At 41.4% G+C, this 24,259-nt stretch overlaps 1 protein-coding gene across 1 annotated transcript; it reads right to left on the bottom strand.

The window, feature by feature from the left end:
* Positions 1 to 5,614: 5,614 nt before the first annotated feature.
* SPARCL1 (SPARC like 1) lies at positions 5,615 to 16,519 on the bottom strand (the record flags this gene model as incomplete). Its single annotated transcript, XM_081999487.1, has 10 exons — positions 5,615 to 5,643; positions 7,080 to 7,228; positions 8,157 to 8,305; positions 9,101 to 9,237; positions 10,052 to 10,172; positions 10,781 to 10,899; positions 11,533 to 11,602; positions 12,749 to 13,918; positions 16,284 to 16,337; positions 16,466 to 16,519. 10 exons carry the CDS (start codon positions 16,517 to 16,519, stop codon positions 5,615 to 5,617), a joined length of 2,052 nt encoding a protein of 683 aa, XP_081855613.1.
* Between the last annotated feature and the right edge of the window lie 7,740 nt (positions 16,520 to 24,259).

The following is a 24,259-nucleotide window of genomic DNA, read 5'->3' as shown; positions in this document are numbered from 1 at the left end:
CCATAGCCCAAATGACTTTTGTTATGGAATTTAGTCCAGGTAACATTAAAGCATCTATATTACCTTTGGATTGCATAGTGAACAGCTGGTCAGTGGATCAGACGAAGTCAGCTCCAGTGATAGTGTTGTGTGGATGGCTGGTCTCTATATATACAGTTTTGAGTACTATGGCTTACATCAGCAAACCACAAGAGGTCATGAATCATAACTTCTTAAGACCTTTTGGATGTTTAGTTTACTGCTCAGCTGATAAAGAAGCCAGTTTGCTTTTGTTTTTTTTTATGACCCCGACTAATCCTTGGAGGATTGATGGGTTTGGCAATGGAAGTGTGTGTGTTATAAAAGGAATATTTGTTGTGTATTTTTTTAACATAGGTACTCTGACTGTAGAGTTCTGCTGAAGGAATACTTGGGTGATAATGCCTGGAGCAGTGAAGCTGCTAACTGAGAGGGAGTGTTACAAATGCAAAAATTACCTCCTTTTTCCTGAAGAAATGGAAACTTGTGAATTAAAGTCACTGCTACCTTTTGAGGCCAGCTGTACACCGGCAGCATACTTGCAGTGTGCGAGCTGTGCTTTCTGACATCTGACTATAAGCAGGTTAAGCAAAAAGCTATTGAAAGGCAAATCTCTAAATAAGTTTTCAATTACGGTGTTTGCTTGGTCCTTCTGTTTGGTGATTATTTTAGTAGAAAAGTCTGAACTGGTAAATAAGAAGCTTAAATTAATACATGTATCTGGGGAAAAGCTTGTAGGATGCAATTCAGAAGATGGCATTAAGTTGGATCTGTTTGAGACCACTGACATGAACAGCTCATTCCCGTGCTCTTTTTATGGGGATATGCCTGAGGATGTAAAGTGTAATGCTTACTTGTTGGATCACACTTGCTCTTGCAGCTTCATAAGGATGTGAGGTGAAGTGTAAACTTGTTACAAAGCATCCTATTTGCCTGTTGTGGAGGCAATAGAGTAGGTAATAGATAGATAGAGATATTAGGTAGATACAGATAGAGTAGATCATAGAATAGATACAGTGCAGGGTCCTGCACATGGGTCAGGGCAACCCCCGGTATCAGTACAGGCTGGGGATGAAGGGATCGAGAGCAGCCCTGCCGAGAAGGACTTGGGAGTACTGGTGGATGAAGAGTTGGACATGAGCTGGCAATGTGCGCTCGCAGCCCAGAAAGCCAACCACATCCTGGGCTGCATCCAAAGCAGTGTGGCCAGCAGGTGGAGGAAGGTGATTCCGCTCCTCCACTCTGCTCTGGTGAGACCCCACCTGGAGTCTTGCGTTCAGCTCTGGAGCCCTCAGCACAGGAAAGACATGGACAGGTTGGAGCGGATCCAGAAGAGGGCCACAAAAATGATCAGAGGGATGGAACACCTCTCCTGTGAGGACAGGCTGAGAGAGTTGGGGTTGTTCACAGCCTGGAGAAGAGAAGGCTCCAGGGAGACCTTATTGCAGCCTCCCAGTACCTGAAGGGGACTTATAAGAGAGATGGAAACAGACTTTTTAGCAGGGCCTGTAGCAACAGGACAAGGGGTATGGTTTTAAACTAAAAGACAGCCAATTCAGACTAGATATAAGGAAGAAATTTTTCACAATGGGGGTGGTGAAACCCTGGCACAGTTTGCCCAGAGAGGTGGTAGATGCTTCATCCCTGGAAACATTCAAGGTCAGGTTGGACGGGGCTCTGAGCAACCTGATCTACTTGAAGATGTCCCTGCTATTGCAGGGGGGTTAGACTAGATGACCTTTAAAGGCCCCTTCCAACCCAAACTATTCTATGATTCTGTGATATTGGTCATAAAGCACAGGGTTAAAGAGCAGAAAGAAGAAAATATGCTTTTTATAGGATTTTCTACACTGGCATGTTTGCGTTTGCACAGTGATTTGTTGACTAGTAGGAAAGATTGTTCTCATCCTCAGTGAAAATAACTACTAACAGTGAATGTAAAAAACAAAGCAAAAACCTGAAACAAAACCCAAAACCAGATAGAAATGGAAATACACTTCAGATATATTTGGGAAATGTGCTGAAATGCTAATCGTTTCTTTTCCTGTAGAGTACATGCAAGGCCGTCAAGAGGAAGAACACATTATCCAGAGTTTATAGTGTAAGGATGGTTTTTTAGGACAGCGTTCAAGCAAAGCTTATCAGTGTTCTGCCACAAAGTACAAAATTGCAACCCCACACCTGTTGGCATGGACTGTTGAGCCAGAATCCACAGGCGGTGTGGTGGTTACCTGTATTTCCTTCTTTTTGGAGTCTTCCGTGTAGCCATGCAGGAGGACCGAAAATTAAACTTAATGCAAACATATCTGGTATCAGTACAGCACTGATAAGGAGATTGATCTCCTTTGAAAAGGAGGTTCATATGGCCAAGTCAGTGAAAAGAGATAAAACAGCTTGCCTTTGGCAGCTATATCCTTCTGGCTTGTTAATGTTGGATCAGATCCATGCACCTCTTCACAACCACTTAAGTGAATGATTTCACTAAATTTTGGAGGAAATGTTTTGTGATTTAACTGCTATTTGGTGCCAGTTGGTGGAATCTGGACAGAGGTGGTATTGCTCATTTGTGGTATTTATGGCGTTCTGTTTGTTCTTAAGCCTAAACTAACAAAATATAGCTAAACTTTTTTCTTTTTTTAAGCCTATTTGTGTTGTCTTGAAAGCTCTACTCGCAGTGACTCAAGCCACATTTAACGAAGAAGGAGCTCATGCTTGCCTTGAGAGCTGAATGTCCTGCCTCATAGCAGGTGAGATCTAAATGGATGAGAGCAGGCCACTTCTGCTGAACTGATTGTTGCGAGGATTAGTGCATGTAGCTGATGAGAATACTTGCCCTGACACATACAGTTCTAGGTCCTGAGGACAGACTTGATCTACAAAGGACTTAGTGGTTGTCCTGGATCAGAGGGAAGGATTGTCTGCTCAGGTGTTATGTCTGCAGCAGTGGCTTAGAATAGGAGGAGAGAGGAAATGCAGGTTGATGTTTCTCCTGGACTATCCCACATATTGTCCGTCTTCCATTAGGCTTGGAAGTTATGTTTGCATCTTGGACTTTGATATCCCTTAATGGATCTATCTAAAAACATCTATCCATCTATCTAGCTTTTCTTCTCATTTAATACTGTCCTGCTGCTTTAGCTGAAATAGAAAGTCAGTAGGTCAGATAATTTTAGTCCCATTCATGTTATAACCAGCTGCACGCAGTGGATAAGATTGTGCCATGGTTTAAGTGTGAGCAATGAGTGCATTTATGAGTGTACTGTATATGTGCATGTGTATGTGAATACGTGTGTGTGTCTCAAAGGCTGCCTTTGGTAGGAATGTGATTTCACTGTTGATTCTCTCTTGCAGAGGGACTATTTATGACTAAACACATGTTTAATTTATGTTCATTAAAACTAAGTGGAAACAATCAAATCTACATAAGGTCAATAAAATTATCACAAGCTTTATCTTATCTACTTCAAAAAGTAAAGAAATAATAAAAATTAAAATATTTATAAGTTAAGATAGAATAGTAACAATATAGTTAAAGCGCTGATGGGGAAACTAGCTTTCATTCATCATTCTTACTGTTACTGTTTTTGTAATTTGTAGATTAAATACTGGTGGTGCTTGCCTCCTTGCAGACTACAAGAGCTCAGGTGAAAATTTTTTTCGTACTATGACTGTAGCATCTATATATACATGCATTATCAAATGCCCCTTTTCTGTGTCTTGCAGTGGAAAACTGGAAGTGGCAGCATCACTGAGAATTTCAAAACAGGTGGGATGCTGATCTGCTCCTTAATACGTTAGGTGCTTTATATATCCACAGCTGTAATCATCTTGGTGATGGTGGTTGTTTGCCCTGCAGAACTTGGACTGTTTAAAGGAAAATTTTCCCTGTTTGCCTTGATAAAATTAATTTAATTGTATCTTTTTCTAGTACTTGGTTTGAGTGGAGCAATGGTGAGTATTAGCCTCAGTGGAAAATAGGTCAATCCTTCGTGAGTTGTCCTTGTGTGAACTATATTTGATTGTTTTAAGGTGGCTGACTCTGGGCTGCAGAAAGAGCAAATAAGCAATAGGCTGCAGTCAGGCAGACAAAATGCTGTCAAAATTACTTTTTCCTTGAGACATTTGAAGTCCCAGAAAAAGGATCTTTTTCAAATAGAATTAGCACAGAGAATATGCTTTTGTACCTGCAATCTGGGTTGATTTATGTACACTGTTGTGTGATGTTACAGAATGTGAAGTGGGCGACAAGTCAGGCTTGTGGGTCAGTGAAACTGGTTTTGGTGGAACATAATCTTGTGTTTGTGTAAGAAGTTCCTGTGTTGAAAATAATCATAGCTTAATTCATCGTCTCCCAGGGCATCAGGCTGGGGTTGGGCTAGGATTAGCAGCCCTTGCTGGTTCAAGAGCAAATTAGCAAGGGGCAAGTGGTCTTCTGCTATTTCAGCTACCAAAAGAGCATTTCTGAATCCCATTTTCCTTTCATTGGAAAGGAGACATGATTCAGGTGAAAGGTGTTTTCTGATCTTCCTTTGTAGGAGTAGCATTTGGGGTTTCTTGCTTACAGCAGAGCATGCCTGGAGTGTTTCCAGTGAAGTGCTTGGCTTAAAACCACAAAGTTAATGGGATTCATGAATAATCTCATTCTGTCCTGTTTTTGTGCTTAAATTGTGCCTGTCTTCAGGCAAGCAGAAGTTGGGAGATGGTAAAAGAAATAGTTAGCATTTGTTTCTCAGAAAAAATGGTAGCAGTAGTTGGTGCTCCTGTGGGAAGAAGGAAGAATGTGCCTGCTAAGGAGAATAGGGAGACATTGGAGCTGTGATATCCTCTGCTCCTTGTGATGGTGGACCTGTTGCTAATCAGTCTTTTGACATTCATCCTCAGTGACGATGCTCATACAATTAGCTTGTTACACAGTTTGTCAACAGGAGTTCTGCTGTATGGCATTGGTATTATTACTGTTCGAGAGCTGGGGGAAGAGTATCTGAAAAGTGCTGATTTTTTATGTATTTTAGGAATTATGGTTTAAGGTCTGGTGTATATGATCTACACTCTAGTTTCTTCTGCCTTAAACCTAAAATGAAATTTCCGTTTAACCATTGCCTTGATACCTTTTCTTTGACAAAGTTGTGACAAAACCCATATATCTAAGTAGATTTTTATTTTATTTGAGGCTTCTATGCAGAAAATTAAACCGACAGTACAGTGAATAAAGGAAACAAGTCCTATTTTAAGGTGATTTTCTTCAGTGTATGGTAAAATTCACCTCCTATAATTCTACTGAAGAGTGCTGTGAACAACTCGGTCATCAGGTTAGTACTACTTACTGGTTCAGAGATATCATGCATACATGCTAGGAATGTATCCCGATGTAACCAGGTAAAACACTGGTTGTTTAGCTATGGACCATTTGGAGTACATAAATTTTTTTGCTGTTAATGAATGTAGAAGTTTTCTGCATTTGTGATGTTTGATAAGAATGCAGTGAACCTTATGCCACCTTCGCCTTGAAAACTATGAAGCTGTTAATTACAGAAATAAATGGGATTCACGTATTTCAGCAGTTTTAGGGCAGCACTGGGATTCTGTTCAGCCAGGCTCAGAACAAGAGATTTTCATTTATGTCTTCTGTAACAAAGAAGAAGAAAATATTATTAATAATTTATGCCAAAGAGACATTTTTATTCTGTATCACTACCGAGGAAGTGATACACTAAAGTTTCAGAGGGCTCATATAAGGAGACGCTATCCCTAACAAAAAAACAAGTATGGTTGCTGCTATCATATTCAGACACCGTTCATTTAGACCCTTCTTGATAGGTGCTTTCTTGTTTCTAGTGTTAGGTCTCCTTGATCTGTTTGTGAGCCAAGAAACCCTTCCACCCCATCTTCACAAATGACAGACCCTAAACCCTTTTTGGAGGAACAATCATTGGCAGCAGTACATGTGTATTATGATAACTCTTTGCAGCTTACTTCCCCACATGGTTTGTGACTGGTAAAGTGTCACTGGAAGAGCTGGAAAAATTCTGGGGAGAGTGAAGGCTCTGCATGTCTGACGTCTGACCAGAATCAACCTCCACTTAAAATTAGGGAGATGCTAGTAGGATTTTGAACACATTTCTTCAGTCCACATGCTTGGCCAAGCGCCTTCTGTCCCATAACTGTTCTAGAATAACCTGTGCTACTGCTACCCTTGCTTAATCACTGGCAGTACTGTTCAGCTGTCACTCAGGGTTAGATCAGAAGGTAGATTGCAAAAGAATGCCTTAGGTTTAATGTAGTCATGTAAATCTCAAATTGCTGTCATGACAGCTTCTGTTCAGCTGCTGCCTAATTATAGAGACATCACCAGCACAGTAGTACCTAGAGAAGTCTCAACGTGGGTTGAGCTGAACCAAACATATACCTTGCTAGTCCATTTAGGATTCAGAAGCTGTCCTTGCCTCTGCCTAAGCCTCCTGATGCATGCAGTCTGGTGGGCACCATCTGACCATATATTGCATCTGACAGATTGGGTAAAATAGACGGTTTGGCCCACAACTACAGTGTGATTGACAGCGTTTATGTTGTATATGGTAATCTAGAGGTGAGCATAATTTCTTGATCAGTGAGAGATTTCTGTTGTTTTCCCTACTTGGCTTGAGATCTTTAAATGCCTTTTAAGTCAAGGCATTTATGCTTGACTTTATGCTTTGACCACTAATTTAAAAGTACAAGCTTGCTTTGCCTTTTCTTTGGCACTGAAGGATAAAACAGTGTTTCCTGAGAGACAGACATGCAGAACATACAGGCTCAGACACCACACAGGAATGAATTCATACTTAGTACACACTACCTCCCAGATTTTTCCTCATGGAAAAGATTACTTTTTCTTATCTCTATAAAACAATTCAGAACCTTGGACCTTTTGCAGTCTTGCCATTTATGTTCCTTTTGCCTCTGTGCACAGTAGCCATGAGCTTCTGGCTACAATTTCTTTCCTGTATGTTGTGGTCTGAGAATGTGCCTAGTCTTGATAGGAACATTTTGTCCTGTACATCTGCCTGTTCTTTTAGGTTTACCTTCCTTAATCCCAAAGCAGTGGCACCATTCCTTCAAAGCAATGAGTTTGTCTTGGTCTCCATCGCACTCATGGAAGAAACGGGTTATGCAGTGTTCCATGGGAACAAGGGAGGCTCTCAAAGGTGCAAGCTCTGAGTGTGTTAACAATCTGAAAGAAAGAGCAAGTATGTAGAGCTGTATTTCATTAATAAATCATCAGAAACATCAAAGATGATTGAAGCTGCTAGAAGATGACAACAGTGGCTTTGACAGATGCCCTGGTGGGTTCTGTTATGGTGATTCTGTAGTGAATCTGTCCCCTCATTCCTATGATGATGATTACGATACCTAGTAAACTAAAATGTTTTAACTATTTGTTCACTAACTTATTTTTCTAGACCTATTGCTGTGACTAGTTCACAACTCATCAGTTGTGAAGTTTTGCCCTTAATCTTCAGGAGATCAAGCTTGCAAAGGCCCTCAGCTATGTTCTAGGACAGTAGTTGTAATCAGCACAAGGTGTTGAGGGCCTGCAGCCTTGAAACATGGACCCCACCACCGAGCGTCGTGACCAAAAGCCTGAAGTCTGAGTCACGTTCTCAGAAGCTGGGGACTTCCTCTGAATTGTGACACTGGTGCTGTCTTAATGTAGCTGCTCCTTAAATGGAAAGACTTGTGTAGTATTAGTTGAAAACTATGGGTACCTCACTAGTGAATTATTGCTGACAGGCCTCTGTCCTTTGTACTTAGCCGGTTGCTTTTAGCTTCAGTAATAACAAGGATCTTATGAGCCTTGTTTTCTTCCAGGATCAGGGCATTAGTAGCTATTACGACACTGTAGACCTTAAGGTGTCATACATGGTGATTATGAAAGGCAAGAGGATAGCAGGTTCTGACCTAAGACATCGCTTCAGCAAAACAATGAGAGAAGTTTTGTGGTAGAGATGAATGCCGCCTTAGAAAGAGGAGGCTACTGGCTTCTATCAGCTGAGAGACTGGTCCTGTGTGTAGAGAATCTTTAAAGTGGTTTAGAAAAGTAAACCAGCCTGAGCTTAAACAGCAAATTGAAACAGAACCCAAAGATTTATTTTTTTTACCTGTCAACAGGGTGTTGATCAAGCTGATGAAACTGCCAGTGCACAGGATACACATACATGTGATAATTTTTCTCAAAGTCATGCAGGAGCAGCTCAACTGTGTGGTCACCAGCCATGAGGCGCTTGTCATTCTGATAGATTTTTTTTACCTGAACATAACAGAAAAGTTGATATTTTTTGTTGAGGGATGAAGATCTGTCCTGAAGAGAACTATCCAGCAAGAGAATAGAATGGTTTGGAGAAATGAAACATGATAAAATACCACCGGGGAAGTGAGTTTTAGTGTTTGTGACCATACAAAGCATGAAAGGCTTGTTTCAAGTAGTCCAGATGATTTTTGTTGCTGTCTATGTCAACTTTGGAGGTAACTAGAAAGGAATTGAAATTCCTGTGGTCTAATTGTCAGACTCAGCTAAGCTGGGCAGTAGCCTCAGGTTGGTAGGAGATTAAACCAATTTGATCACATTTGTTGATCTTCTGTTCTGAGGCAAGCAACTCAGCTTTTGGTGTGAAATAAGCCATCTCAGAAGTCACCTAGTTTGTATCCCTTAGTACGAGACGTTCCAGGTAGGTCAAAGTCCCTCCGGATAACTGTGTAAGTAGTCTTTGGTGTTGCTCAAGGATATTTTGTATAAACCTGCTGTGGTCTACTGCATGTACCTCCTATTCCAGAGTTAGAGAAGCCAGGTCTTGGTTTAACTTACACTGTTTTCTAACAGCTATGGCTTTTTAGGCAGTTATGGCATCTATATCTTCAAAAACAAACTACTGTCACCAATTCACTTGCAACTTGTGAATCTAATCAAGTCTAAATTGCATTAACCACAAAGGGAACGCTCATAGGAAACGGGAAAACTCGTAAGATGTAAACTACTTTTTTTTCACATGGTTAGTCTGGCTCTAACAATGCAACTGCATGGTCTTATTTGAAAAGGATTGCTGACCTTACTCCTTTGCTTTTCAGTTAGAAATCCAGAAGTACCCAGATCACGTTCATAATATTGCATAAGGATGTTTTTGAGCCAGTCTCGCATCCGGAGAGGGAACTGATCCACTTCATAATCAGTACAGTGGGGGATGTCTGTGCCAAACAGGAAAGCTTTTGTTAACAAGTGATCTGCAAAGTCCTCATATTTTTGAGCCAGGTTAGATTTGAGTCTTGCTAGCAAACTTCCAGTCAAGATTAAAATTGATGGAACTGTTAATACATAAAATCTGGAATGCAAATAATGGGTTCAACTATAAATCTACAAGTCTTTGGTGCACATGCTTAACCAAGTGTGCAAGCCACAACCTTTACGTATCTGCGCAGCTTCTGAGCTGAGTTGTGCAGTGAAACTCTTATCAGTCAGTTGCATGAAAGCCGAGTTCTTGGCAGCAAAGGAATATTCTGACTGAGAGTGCATTTTCCTCCCAGGGTATGCAGCAGTTGAAGAGCTTGGAAATCAGTTTGGGCTTTTAGATCCAGACTTCTGTATTTGGCATCTCAGTAGTTTTTTGTTGGTTTTTTGTTTGTTTGTTTGTTTTGGGGGTTTTTTTTGTTACTTGACATTTTCATTTATTAACTGACTGTAAATACTGGTTTTCTGATCAAGGTATTTTAAAAAAAATCTTCAGATGCTATAGCAATGGGAGCATGTAAGACAGTGCAGGGTTGATGACAAATCGGTGTAAGCACTCAAGGGATGTCTTTAGGATTCAGATGTTTAATACCCTCTAATTATAGAAAAAGTGACTTTTTAGACATGTTTAGGGTTTGAACGTCTTAATTAGCAAATAATTGATGCAGAAGGGGGAGAGCATGGGAAGAAAGCAGATAACCACCAGCTAGCCCTAAGTTAAGACTACTGGCTCCTTATAGCTAAGTGAATTCTTCATAGAAAAACAAGCCTTACATTTGCAGGAGCCTATATAGTCTAGGTGCAGCTGGCGTCCCATTTTTGTCCCTTCAAGTTGACATTTGGTGCCAAAGAGTTGACATGTGCCATCATAAGTCTTATTATCCGTACCACAAACCTAGAGGAGGAGTGAAAAACAAAACCACCCCCACTGTGGTGAGAAAAATTCTGGTCACTCATATAGGCATTACAATAATAAAACTATTGTTAACATATGGTGTAGCAATTGTGAATACTCACAGAGAATACATGTGATCAGAAGCATTGAAAATTGTAGTTGTTATGTGTCTACATAAGGATTAGTTGTCTGAACTTACACACCCAGTTTCAAGACACTTGAATTTATTTTTGTGTGGTAGTAATATAGTTTCTGCAATGGTACAGGATTATTATACTAAATATGTACTAGGATTTAGTACGTGCTCTAAACCATCAAATGGATAAATAGAACTTTTAGTGACAGGGAAAAACTATGATCCCTGAGAGCATAAGTGAAGCAAATCACTTCAGGTACTACGTAGCTACATGTGTTCATGCTATTCTCAAACTATAGTCAGTGAGTTTGGGTACTTCATACTTACTTACTTTTACAATTACTGGAATCACCCAAACCCAGTTGCATGCTTTTGCGGGTAGACTTATTCTAAATAATAGCAGGGGAATGTGTTATGTTGTAAACATTGTAGTCAGCTTTCCCCCATGCTGTGCACTGAATGAAGTACTTACATGCTCGTAGTCTTTGGTAGAAGGGCAAGCAGCAGGGTCTTGGCAAATACAGCTGGGTTTCCCTTGTTTATCCGCATGGCAGACCTTACCTCTTTTGCAGTGGAAATTCCTACATGGGTCTAGTGATCATAGCAAGAAGGAGGGGCTGTTAGAGGGGATGGGACGAAGCCAAATGTCTCTGTCAGGTACTACTGACAGTCAAAGCAAAATACAGCCCAGTATTCACCAAGAAGTCAACTGCTTTTTGTAAGTTTCTTAAAATGCAGACCAAACTTTAAGTGAGGATTGCTGTGAGACTTCTAGCAGTTCCAGGTTTGAGGTGGATGGGGAAATAAATTTCTCATAAAAAGCTATTTCTGCTATAAGGACTGACATTCACTTCCAAGCCTCTTTTGGTGAAACACACCCCATCCGTCCTTGCTGAATACAGCACTGGCACTTGTCCCACTCCTAGCTGGATTCAAGCTACTGTTCTGAAACTGAACAGCCTCAATGCACGGTAATTCCCATTCCTTTATAACTGACACAAAAATTTGTGCACTGTCTACAAATGTTTTTCACAAACAAATGAGTAAATCCAAGGCTGTATGGAAGGGATTCTCTGGGAACACGACTGTGGTGCAGGATTATGCACAAGCACAGTTCAGCCATGTGAAATAGTGCGCTGCCAAAGGCAGAAAAGAAATGCAGACCAGCAGATTCCCCAGCCGCAGAGAGTTAGCAGTTACGTGATGGCTTTGCTTATGGCTTACCCAGGAGAGCCTCCTCACTCTGGTTGTTTGCACTTTCCGTCTCACCGTAGGAACTGCCTGTAGTCTTAACCTGTACAGTGACAGAGATATAAGCAGAGGTTGTGGTAAATCTCGGGAAGAAAAAAACGCTTGGGCAAAGTTTTTTCAGGTACAAGTTGGAGCTGACTGAGGCACAGTCTGTTCTGTCTGCAGCAGAAAGAGGTTGCTGTGCAAAATGCGCGGGACGTGCATAAAGCCTCTGGTAGGATCAAAGCGCTCTGTTATTCGGGAGGGGAAAAAAAAGTAGGAGGTGGAGAGAGAGAAGCAGGAGCTCAGTAAGGCCTGAGCACCCGGAGGTTCTGCCGTCCGTGACATAGAGCAGCGGAGTGCCTTGGGCTTGGCAGAATTGGTGCTTCAAGTCTTAGTTGGCACTGGGGACCTCCAGGTCAGGGAGCATGAGCTGCCTCTCGGTAGTGCCGGGGAGCAGCGGCACCGTGAGCTGCCGGGCCAGAGGCATGAAGCAGGAGAAGGGAAGGATGCATCTTCAGTTCTGACTCTTCTTTGGTGCCGTGGGGAGGTGCCTGCCCTCTTTCAAACAGATGCCTCCCGTAATTTTTTTTTAATATTACAGATCCTTATGTAACGGCCGTAGGAAAACTCACTCCTTTCTTTTGAAGAACACCCTTGATAGTCCGCTGGTTATCTAATGGCTAACCGGGGTGCAGAAGATCTAAGTAAGTGCAACATCCTCCTTTGAAGGGACAAAGCCCACATCCACCTAGTGAAAGTGCCCTAGCCACGAGGATGGTAGTTATTCTGGGGACTCTGTCCCTGCCTCTCCAAGCTGTTCACTTTTGTACGGTAGTGTTTAAAGTCTTTGGGAGAGAGAAGTGAACAGGCTTTCCTAGCTGGCTCGAGACTAGGTTCCCGGTTTTGTACCTGTGTATCCACATGTATTTGTGTGTTTCATTATACAGCCCATCAGGGCTGGAGCCCTTACATGAGTGGTGCTCACTTCCTTTCTAGTACAAGTCATCTAAATGTTACATGTGAAGTCACACAGCATGAACCAGAGGAATAGTGGATAAGAGGGGAGATGAGATTTCTGCATATTAATAAATTATTACACCTGTTTTTTCTCCAAAATGTCCTTACAATCATCAGGAATTTAAATTTGGCACTGGTCCCCCCCCACCTTTTTTTCTAGTATTCCAAATGTATTTTAAAGAGAATTTACCTTATCTTCAGTTTCCATTGAATTCATGCTCTGAACAGAGCTACTCATTTCCAGTTGTTGCTTGCTGTCAGAATTAGGTGGCTCACGATCGTAGTTATCTTGTCCAGAGTGAATAAGATCTTTAATCTTGACATCTGGGTAATCCTCGGTCTCTCTACGAACCGCAGTGTCATCTTTGGTGGTTCCTTCCCCGTCATGCTCAGTACTGATGCTCTCCTGGTCATTACTCTGGATTCTCTCCTCTTCCTCATAGGCTGCTTCTTTCCAGGTATTGCTGCGATCTTCCTCGCCATCAACATCACCACTGTCGTGACCATTGTCATCAACACTACTGTCCTCCGTATGTTGTCTTTTCACCACTGTGTCATGATCACTCTGATAGTTTAATTGAATGTTGTCTCTCATATCTTGGCTTTGCTGTTTGTCATCCTGATCTTCGTTACTGATTTTTTGAGAGAGGGGGATTTCTTCTTTATAGGGCTTCGTCTGGCTGTTCTCCCTCTCTTCTTCCTCTAGGTCAAACGTCTCACCATGTCTCTTGGTTATCTGGATTGGTTGGCTGGGATCTCTCAGGATCTCATCAGATTGCATGCTGTTTTCATTTTGCTGTCTTTTATATTGGTTACCTTCATTTGTCTGGTGGCCTTTGTTCTTCATATCACTGTAATCGGTTTCTTCACCCCATTCCTCATCCTCTTCTTCCACACCTTCTTCATCACTTTCACTGTTTTTTTCAGATAGGCCAACTGTATTTTTATTATATTTCCACGTGTTACGCTCATGATCAAGACTGAGAGCATCCACTGGATTTTCTGTATTGCCCAGAACATGCCGGTTGGCTGTATTGCTGTGTTTCTCATGCCTCCTGAACTGGTAATGCTCAGAGCTGGGCTGTTCTCTGCCGCTGCTTCCAGAGTCACTGTCCCGGTTATCAGAAGCCAAATCTGGTTTATTGTGCAGCGCAAGGAAATTGATGCTTTTTAGGCTGTTTTTCACTTGATGCTCGCTACCAGTTCTTCCTTGTTTTCTAGTGGTTTGGGGCTCATCCCTGTGCTCAGCATCTGGTACTGATAACTCTGGTTTTAGGTTTTTGTGACTGGGCAGCGAATCACCCTTGTCTATATGCCCTGAGTTCTCTTCCTTTGGGGCTTCAGGATTAATATCTTCAGTCTTAAAAAAATAAATTAACAACTAGATTAATAAATCTTAGAATTTATTTGAAGTCAATACAATGTTATTTTTTCCTTGTACTGCAAAGCATGACACTGACTTTATTTGTTTTCTTTGTAAATGCTCCGCTCAAGCTAGCCCAGAGCATCAAATTCACAGCTGATTTAAGTTCCATTTCTCAGCAAATTTGTTTATCTGCGCCTTCTTTTATACTTGGAGTTTCTGAAGAAGCCTGTTTTAGATCTCGTAAGAGAGAGATGCATAGGGGATGTCTTGTGAAATCTCAAAATGCTTAGTTAGTAATTTGGTGTCATAACTTCAGGCGCCTGTAGGCTGCAGTAATTATCACTGCAGATATTCATTTTCCTACATAGATAAATGGGACGCCTGGGAAAAGCGAGGCAGGGAGAGAGAGAGCACTTTTCACAAGGTGTTGGGGTAGTAATTCCGGAGCAGTGCACTGCATCTTAACTATTTCATAATCAACGTATTAATCTACTTTGAGTCTGATACATCATTGCTTCCTAGCTGAGTTCATCGGGAACTATTGTATTTGTTGGCAACTACCATATCGCAAGCTCACTGGCAGGAGTCGTAGGTGTTTGCTGACTGCTGCCAAGCCAACAGCAAAACTAGTAACTTCAGTGGAAAAGGTTCAAATTCTTGAGGAGAAAGCAGGTACTGGAGTGACCATTAGCTCTTGCTGCAGCAATTGCCTTTCTGCCGCTCTTTGCATCACAGCAGCCGCTGGGCGAGCCCAGGCGCTTCCAATAGCAGCAACGTCTGATGTATTTCTGAACACCACCTATGGCTGTCCAGTGTTACTTATCGCTTACTGATGCTCATTTCCCTTAAAGCTTTTGTGGGGGTTTATTTAGGAAGATCAGACCTTCTCCGTGCCCAAGTTGCTGGTATAGCATTTTCTCTGGTGTGGGCAGAGTCGTGACTGCTTGGAAGCAAACACTCCGTTAACAAATACCCGTACAAATTTTAAAAAATGGTAGGATAAGAAACATTAATTCAGCTCTTGGCAGATCAGCTATATCCTATTTCCTAGTGTCAAGGTATCTGAATGTTTTACAGGTTTGTCTTTTGCCTACGGTACTTGCTGATGCAGGAAAAGTACTAGGCAATAAATTCACTAAGTCATTTCCAACTCTCACTTTTTCAGGGAAAGATTGTATGCTTGCTCACATCTAACAAATTCAGTGAAGAACTTTTCCAGATTAAATGCACATTTCTTGAAGACCTCACAAAAAGTGATCATCAGTTCCAAGTGAATATGCAACATCTATCAAAGGCCAATTATCCCCTATCAGTAGCTAATTACAGCTACATTGACTGAAATTTGCCATCATGTTAAGAGACCCAAGCCGGGTCTTGCAATATTTTGCTTTGATGCAAGTGTCTTCAGTATGAGTTGTTTCTGGGAGACAGCTGTAGGCTGCAAACTAGTGTTTATACCATAATTTGTTCCGCTGGATACTTCATTAGGAAAAGTTAATTTTTTGGTTTTCATAATGCAGAGCACCATCCGAATCAACATGAAATGCATCTGAAAAGCTGCACAGAGTGGGATATAATTCACAATTAAAAAAAAAAAAAGGTTAGCGTAAGAGTTGGGATTTTGCATTTCTTACTACAGAGCATGCTCTGAATTTAGTTATTCCAAAACATTAATTGGCTTGGAGTCAAGGTCCATTTGTGTCTGAACCAGAGATGCTCACCAGAATGGTGCAATAAAAAGGAACTTTAATTCTGATCAACCATGAATGCAAAACTGTGAGCTCTGTTATTAGCATGTGTATATGGCATGGGGCTGCTGAAGTCATCTGTCACACAGACCCGACGGTAGTGAATCTGGCTTGTCAGCCACAGTGTACTTTTCCAAGATGAGCTGTACCTAATGCTCTGCATCGTGAATATGAAATATTCACATATTATTTCATATTATGAAATACATGGTGGCTAAAATTCTTACATCATTGAGACTGCATATGATCACTTGGTGTGATAAATTGAGGAATGCGTCTTCCTTGTTTACTCAAGCAGCCATAACCACCAGTTCGACTGTCAGCGAAGCTTACTGTTTGTACAAATACAGGTGAAATAATTATATGTGGGGATTCATTTACAGTAATTTTTTCAAATAAGTGAAACTTCTTGTGAGCTTTAGATTTTATCCCGTTCTGTTTCTAGCTATGTAATATGCGAGGCATTAGATGCTTGGTACTAATTCTTGCGGTGAGGGGGCCTATATTTTTTTTAACCTAAATCAAATTGCTGCATATGTGCTATTGTGTTTTATATATTTGAAATAAATAATATAGGTTGCCTCTTAATGTTTATAGAACAAGAAGATTACCTTTTCTGGAGTTTTCTGTCCACGGGTTCCGAGTTTGTAGTGTAAGGGATGGGTCTAGAATAGACAAATATATTCAATATCTATATGTAAATGAAAGTCTTGTATAGGTCAATGGGATAACATAGAGTATTCACAGAATGGAAAATTAAGTGCCCAGTAATAATAGCATGATGAGGACTTACTGGAATAGCAAAAGCTGATCCTACAAGACAAATGAAGAGAGCTACAGCCTTCATGCTCTCCAGATCTCGTAGAGGACAATAGTTAACGGTGCAGTGGTAGAGTTTAGAGGTTTCCTTTCTGCAAGAAACATGAAAAGAAATAAAGTTAGGATTTGGGCATAACGGTCTAGAAATGCTGGATGGGAGCAATGTAGTCGCTTGCTTAGTCTGAAAACCCACGCAATTTCCATGCAGTGTCCAGGTGTATGTAAACTCAGGTGTTAGACCAGCTGATCTAGAGGACACTTTGGCCTTCGTTCTTTTACAGGACTCAAGCTGTATGCTGTGTTCACAAACTCGAGTGGTGTTACTGAAAGGCAGAGTTATGACTGTACATAGGTTCAACCATGTAAATCCTCATCCACTCTTCTGAGATACTACTTTGTGAATAATGTCCCTTTTTATGTAGTTCTAAGACAATGCCTGTTTGTGGCATCTCTACAGCCAAGGTGTCTCCTGGCTGCTGTCGTTTGTGGCTCTAGCGGGAAGAATTAAGTGGTAAAGTTCTGCTCAGCAGGTCTCAGAGCCCAGAAATGCTGTCTGGGCTGCTTGACAGACAGGTGCCGTCCTGCTTTGGAAGCAACAAACCCAACTCTGCTACGCAGTAGTGTGTGAGACGGATAGCTGGAAGAACTTGCAATGCACTGGGAATTTCCTCAGTCTATGCTAATATCTTAATGTGAGTGAAAGACAGGCAACTCATTTTTACCTCGGATGTCACCAGCAGATTTTCTCACTTTTGCAGTGCACATGAACTGGAAGTTTAGCTGTATCACTGGGAAAAGCAAAAACAAACAAGTCATATTGTTTCTGTTTCCCCTTCTTCTTTTTTTTTACTGCATTGCTTTCTTACTCTTTTAATTTCCTCATGTTCTTTTTTCTGTATTCATACGGAATCGGTAGGATTATCAATCTGCTTGGGTTTCTGCTATTATTCTGCTGACTGGTCTTCCTTGGAAATTGTCTTCTCGGTCTTCATCGCCCCTTGCCCTTTAAAATACTGTCACTTTCCGCCTAACACATGTCCCTTTTCATTGCTTCCCCCTTTCCTAACGAAACACGTTGTCCTTCGTTGACGAACGTCGTCTGTTGCTGACTGGACTCCCTGGCATATGAAGAAACTGGTAGTGGTTTCAGCCAGTTAGGTCAACTGTATTCAGTCACATGAGGCTCAATGTATGGTTTTAAAATGTTGTTCACCCAGATGGTTTTTCTTGGGGCAGGGGAGGAACCCGAAACCCCAAAAGGAGAATTGCAGAGGAGCTTGTGTTTATGGGAGCCAGAATGGTGAAGCAAGAAGCAAGACTTTGAGCATTACATTCATTTTTGGTGTAGAAGCTTGCAAAAGCATCCTGGCTACTGCTGTGCTTAGATCTGAAGATCTAGATGTTGGAAGATCCCTGTGTTATGCATTATTTAATGTCAATATTTTTTAGTTAATGAAGAGCAAAATACTTCATTAGCAGGGCATATCTGCTATGCAAACCATTTTTCTTGCAGTTAACTGATGTAGTCCCCAAATTATCTCTTATCTAATTATCTCTTTGGCATCCAGAGTTAGTTGTTTAAGATGTTTTCAGAGGGAGAGGCAGGATACAACAAAAGCCGTTAATGAGCCTATGCAAAATGCCTCACTGGACTGTGCATGTCAGTCACTTCAGATCAAGGCAAATTTTGTTAGACTCAGGGTCATGCAGGCGACTAGCCAGATACACAGGGCATAATCCAGTTTCATGTATGGCCCTAAAAACTGTATACCATGCATTTGAAGGCCTGGCAAGTGACTGAGGAAAGAAGTATTTGAATTAGGTAGTCTTGATTTCTATTTCTCTCTGCACCTGGTGAGCAAAACAGCTCTGGGCATGTCACTTAACTGGGTTTCTTTTTCTAAAAATCTTATTTGTTGCATTTGTTTTGGTAAACTAGTTTGACAGCTATAAACAAAAAGCTCTGCATGTTGTATTTTATCTATAATTACAATTTTTGAATTTGGCTCTGTAACCAGCTGTGAGACTGGTGCCTTTGCCACCTTTGTCCAAATAATGAAAAAGTGGTTGGAGTAAATCTGAGTTAAGGTGGCAGGATGGGGCTTTTGTATTTTTCTCTTAGTAACTAGCCCACAGTGGCCCATAGGAAGCATAAGTCTTTAATTATTGGGGAAATCTGACCACCTTGAATGGAGTGTAGGAACATAGTCCAGTTGAGTATCTTTTTTTTTCCAGTCATGATAATCCAAATGAGTTGCAAGGATTGGAGGATATTTCCTCCATAGGATAATCTGCACTAAACATTAAGTAACATTTCAAACCACGCTCTTAAACTGTAATGCATGTGCAAGTATTGCCAGTGTTAATTCCTGGTTTTTGCCTTTCTAGCAGCAATACCAATTCCTGTGCAGTAAGTGTCTCCTCCTGCTGTTTTCAGAGCACGGAATTTTGGGGTTTAGATGGTGCCTGGTAGTAGACCTGCCTGCTCTAAGTTAACCATGTAATTCTGTGTCTCCTTCCTGTGATACCAGTCCCATTGTGCAGCCAGTAGCTGTTTGCAACTGGTGGCTGGAAACTGCCAGACAAGTTCAAGTCACAAAGATTTTTTCGATGCTGACAGTACTCACGAAGGGAGAGCAGCAGGGGAAGTTGGGATGACTGTTATAAAAGCTGCAGTCAGTCAATCACAACCACCACTTCAAGAGGTACAATGGTCAGTGGTCTCTTCTGTCCTCCAGGGGTGAAAGGAGTGTTTCTGTTGGTGTCACTCCACATTAGGTTAGGCTCCAGGTTGTGCAATATGCCAAGACCTTTTGCCAGAATCCAGGAGAACATTTTTGCGTGCTACATGCCATCCATGTGAAGGGCTTTAGCTGCTGGAGCAGGAACCAGGGGATTTGCAGCTTGAAGGGTAAAGCTAAGAGGGGGGAAAAAACCACGAGGAACTCTTCTTGCAAGCCTACGGCCCTTCTCGCTGCAAAGGTTGTGGCTCATGGCAATGGGATTTTTGCACTTGCTCATTTAATCTTTCAGTGTTAGGAAGGAAAAGTCATTTTTGCTGAAGTAATAGAATAGCCATCCTGAGCAGGTGCAGAGATGAGAAAGCTCTTGTGTCTCGTATGTAATATATGGCAGTTAAGAAGATGGTGATGGAAGAAATTAAGGATTAGCTGATTGTCATAAGATGCAAGGGTCTGCACTGTGACATTTACTTTTTTTTTTTACACTGAAATCTAAACGTGAAGACACTTTGTTAATTTCCAAATTTGTCCTACAGAACAGAATTTCTAAAAACAAGCTCTTGTAACATAAGATCAATAGAACTGTCAGTAAAGAACTGTTACACAAGAAGCTATTTTAAAAGCAAGCAGATATCCCCCTGGAGAAATGCAGTCACTATACTCTGCAGGAAAATCTGTAGGAAAACTTAGCCAAAAGATGAATATGAAATTTCTTGAATGTTTTCTTTTTTGACCAAGAAATAAAGAATTTAACAATACTTCAGCTCAGAATATTGAGACAGCAGCACAAGCCCTCCACCCGTTTTCAGGCCTGGAAAGAAGAATATGTTTTGCCTGAAACTTGGAGAAGGCAAAAGCTCCAAGTCATTTATTCCATCACAGTGGATTCCCAGCAGGATACACGTAACTCAGCTTAAAATGGAAAAAAAAATAATTGCTTTTCTTGATGTGGTTGTGATAATTGCTCTGAGTAAACAACCGCTGAATGACCCTTTTTCAGAGGACAGCACAGAGCTGCTGAGCTGAGATGGAGCTAAGGGTGCTTTGGTGCACTCAGTCTTCTTGAACACAGATGCAGTGGGCCATGTTAGACAGCTCCAAGGTAGGATCCTGCAGCTGCTGCACAGCGGAGTACGTCCAGCTCGTGACAGCCTCTGCCAGGACTTGCGAAGAGTTGTTTTATGAAGAGGACTTGCCTCTCTGAGTACGGGCTGCACGTGACAGCCCTGCATTGTCATCCCTGTATGCATCTGAGGGCCTGCTGGGCATGGTGAACATCAGTCCCAGCCTGTGGTCAGACTTACAGAAGTATATGATGGGGTAACCGAAGCCTCTGATACATCCGTAGGTTTTAAAAGATTGAATGCTTATCCATCTACTTGGTTTGCTGAACTTGCAAACGGTAACACTTTCCCCTCCAGTAAGGAGAGGTGGAAAAATGGATCACAGGTTGAATGTCAGTTTATCCTTAAGATAAAGGCATTAAAAAAATTCCGTTTAAAGGTTCATGATTGCCTGTCTTCTCTTTGGAAACCCAAAGGTTATAACTCAACAGTTCAAGTCTTAGCTGAGAAGACTGCTCATGTCCTTCAGCCTTCAGTTGTGGAGACTCTTGCTCAGGGGTTATTTCACCCCTCATGGCTCCGCAGTTGCTGGCGTCTTTGCTGAAACTTGAGGAGTGCACTCTTGGGGAGCAGAGAGACTACTTGTGAGCTTATTCCTGACGGGAAGACTGCACAAGGGCTGTTGTTCTAATCGTGTGTCAGCACTCACTTGAAATACTGATCAATGATATTTTTATCTAGAGGGCTTGAATGGCATCTGTCCTTCTCAGCTGTGCTGTACCACATGTATTTTGTCCACCAGTCCAGGCCAGTCACCCAGGAATTTCATCAGGGTTCACTGTTTCTCATTGCTCATAGCAGGAAGTCTGCACCTTTAATCAAAAACTAGAGAGAATTTCAAGAATAGATGAGATGCCAAGTGCAGTCTTTCCTGCTGTGTCTGTATTTTGTTTCTGATTCAGCATTGTTGTCAGCCACTGAAATAGCAAACCTCATGCAGCTGCGACCTAGCAGGTTCTCTTGCTTTTATAAATGCCACCCAGAAGTGATTAACTTGCAAAGGCTGTGGGTGAAGGTGACAAATGCCTCATGTTTAACAAAAGAAATCATGCAGACTGACCTACTTTCAGCTCTAGCATTGGCAGAAACCCTTGCGTAGGCTTTTGTCGTTGGACCTAACTCTAGAAGATGAAGTTGCCTGATCCCTTGCCATCGCTAATGAGTGTGGATGTTGTCTGGCGTTTAGAAAAGACATCTGGAAGACAACGGGTCAAATTTGGAACTCAGTTTCTTATTGTGTAGGATGGGCATGAATGCTCATTTCATGCGGATGAGACTGGGGTAATAAGCTTTTGTAAAACCTCTAGTCGGTTTTAAGACACTATGATTTTCCTAATTATTAAAATGATAGAGAAGTTTCGGAATTGAGCTTTCATTCATATATCCCCAAAGTATCATTGAGAAACCATGTAATGTGATTTTTTAAAATCACCCCACTGAAACTTTTTTGGACTGCAGTAAAATTGGATGTCTTGTAATTATTGTAAAAGGTCTCTGCTTGGTGCTACATCAAGGTTGTTAGCAAGAAATGCTGATGCCCACATCCTCATTGATAAACGCTGTAAAGGTGTAGATTTCATAGCCAGGTGATGAGCACAGCTGTAACGCTCTAAGTGGATGGAGTTTTGTGTACAAGTATTTGTGTACGAGGGGAAATTAATGATAATTTCATGTGGAAACAGAGAATTCTCTGTGCAATGTCTGTTCTTTCTATAACCAGGATGTACACATGATACTCTTAAATTACAACTGGTACAGTACATTCTCATGTCTAGGTCTGTTTCAAAAGCCCTTGTGAGAGCATGTGTGTATCCATGTTATACAAGTGTGTCAATATATAAAAATAAAAGGCAGAGTTTGAGGCAGAGGTCTGATCTGAGTAAAAGAAGAGATTGTAATAAGAAAGTAAATACCAAAGCATGAATCATTCTGTACCAGTAAATAGCTGCTAATGAGAATTGATCTCTCTGATGCTACCAGTTTCACAGCTGCAAAAGCCATCAGCCATAAGTCCTTGATGGCTGAATGCAAAAAAATAACCCAAGTCAAAAGTATTTCAGGACATGTTAAAACAGTTTTTAAATAAGCCATTCACATTAACTTAATGTAATGGTTTGATCTGTGATGCTTCCCTTTTACCGTTTTATTTTCTACATCTTGAGATCTGGGGTTTTAGGTTTGGTTTGGGTTTTTTTTCCAGAGCCCTGGAAATAGCCTCTTTCTATCTTCCCCTCTATGGGAAAAGAAGAGGGTGAATCTGCGTTTTGTGTCCTTGTCTATTGGATTAAGGTTCCTGAATTGATATTACAGGAGACTGTGACAAGTATTGGGAAATCAGGTCGCACCGTGGCTTTCAGCTGGAAGATTGTATGCTTCTGCAAGAGGCATGTATTTTGCTTGACTCTTCTTGGCCATTGCATAATGCTTTATTGTATTGCAGGATCACAGGGAAAATAATAGTCCCAGCAGCAAGATAAAGGTCATCTTCCTCAACACAATAACTATACAGTGCTTTCTCTTATAAAGAACATTTCTTTCTGTTCTAGGCATAAACGTCTGAAATGATTTATCCTTAAAACAAACAACAATACTTTATGAAAGCTTCAGCTATTTCACAGTAAGTGAAAAAAATTTGCAGAGAGTTAGATACAAGGCATTCTAAGGTTTTAATTAAAAATAAAGACGAAACCGTACCATAGCAGTAGAAGAGGTGCTCCTTCTTGGTTAGCCCCCGATGAACTGGAAGTCCTTGAGCCTTGCAAAATCTTGCTGCTTTTCCTGTGTTATATTTTGGTGTCTGATATGGACTCTCTCAGCAAGTGTATTTTGCTGTAAGCTTCAATGAAGGAAGATGATTCTCTATGGGTCTTGGTAAAACTAAAGGAAACAACCTCCTAGGCTTCCATGGGATGAGACGGGGGGCAGCGGGCTAGCGTAATTCTGCTGAATTAATCGAATCAGAAAGACCATTCAGTGTTCACAGGCTCTGGGCCAGTGGAACTCAGCCGTTGTGTGGGAAGGACATATTTAGTGGTTTGTGGGGAGGGGAGCCAAAGGGTGCGATAGTTTCTGCTGCATTGGCTGGCCCCGGAAGAGCTGAACTGAGGGATCAGCCAGGGCAGTCACATTGTGGGCCTGGGGGGAAATGAAGCATGGAGGATGCCGGTCCTTGCTAAACTTTTCAGTGCTTTTTCAATATTCTCTACCTGGCGCACGTAAGCCTGTAAAAAATGAAGAAGGTAGAGGAGTGAAGAGCAAAGCTCTAAAGTAAAAATGTAAAAAATAGGGTCGGTTGAAGAGTCTTGCATAACTCTTAGGAGCTAGCTATTTTGAAGCTGTTGCCATGGGTATGCCGTCTGCTTGATAGCAGCGGTACAGAGCAAGCTGGTGTAAGTGTGAAAACCTCTACAAGTGGTGCCTGCCTGCAACAGATGCTTTGTGGCTTTTGGTTTTGTAATGATGCAGTATTAATGAGTTTAACTTTTTTTTTTCCCCCCCCTCATTTCATTATTCCATAAAATGCACCTCCTGACCTGGAATATTTTCTGGGAGGTTCTCAGATCAGAAATAGTGAAGCAGATGCACCAGTGTAGGAGCAGAGGCATTTCCAGTGGCGTAAGCGGTAAAGTCGGCAGATCAGGCCTCCCATTTCCCATTCTGCCGATATCATGTCTTATTAACAAGGATGCTTTGCATATTGTGCTGACATGATTGGAAGAAAGGTCAAAGTAAAATGAAATAAAGTGTATGAATGGTAGGAACTGTAATGCAAATGCTGAAAATTCAGTCATTTTAGATAATGTTTTAACATTTTTTTTAAGGTTACGGTTTTACTAGCTGTGAATCCCAACATCTGTTCATCCCAACAGGTAATAGACATTGTGAAGGTGATTAGACAAGATA

This window comes from Phaethon aethereus (assembly GCF_964289735.1).
Source record: "Phaethon aethereus genome assembly, chromosome: 4".
Taxonomy (NCBI): domain Eukaryota; kingdom Metazoa; phylum Chordata; class Aves; order Phaethontiformes; family Phaethontidae; genus Phaethon; species Phaethon aethereus.
This window is presented reverse-complemented; position numbering and strand designations above follow the sequence as displayed.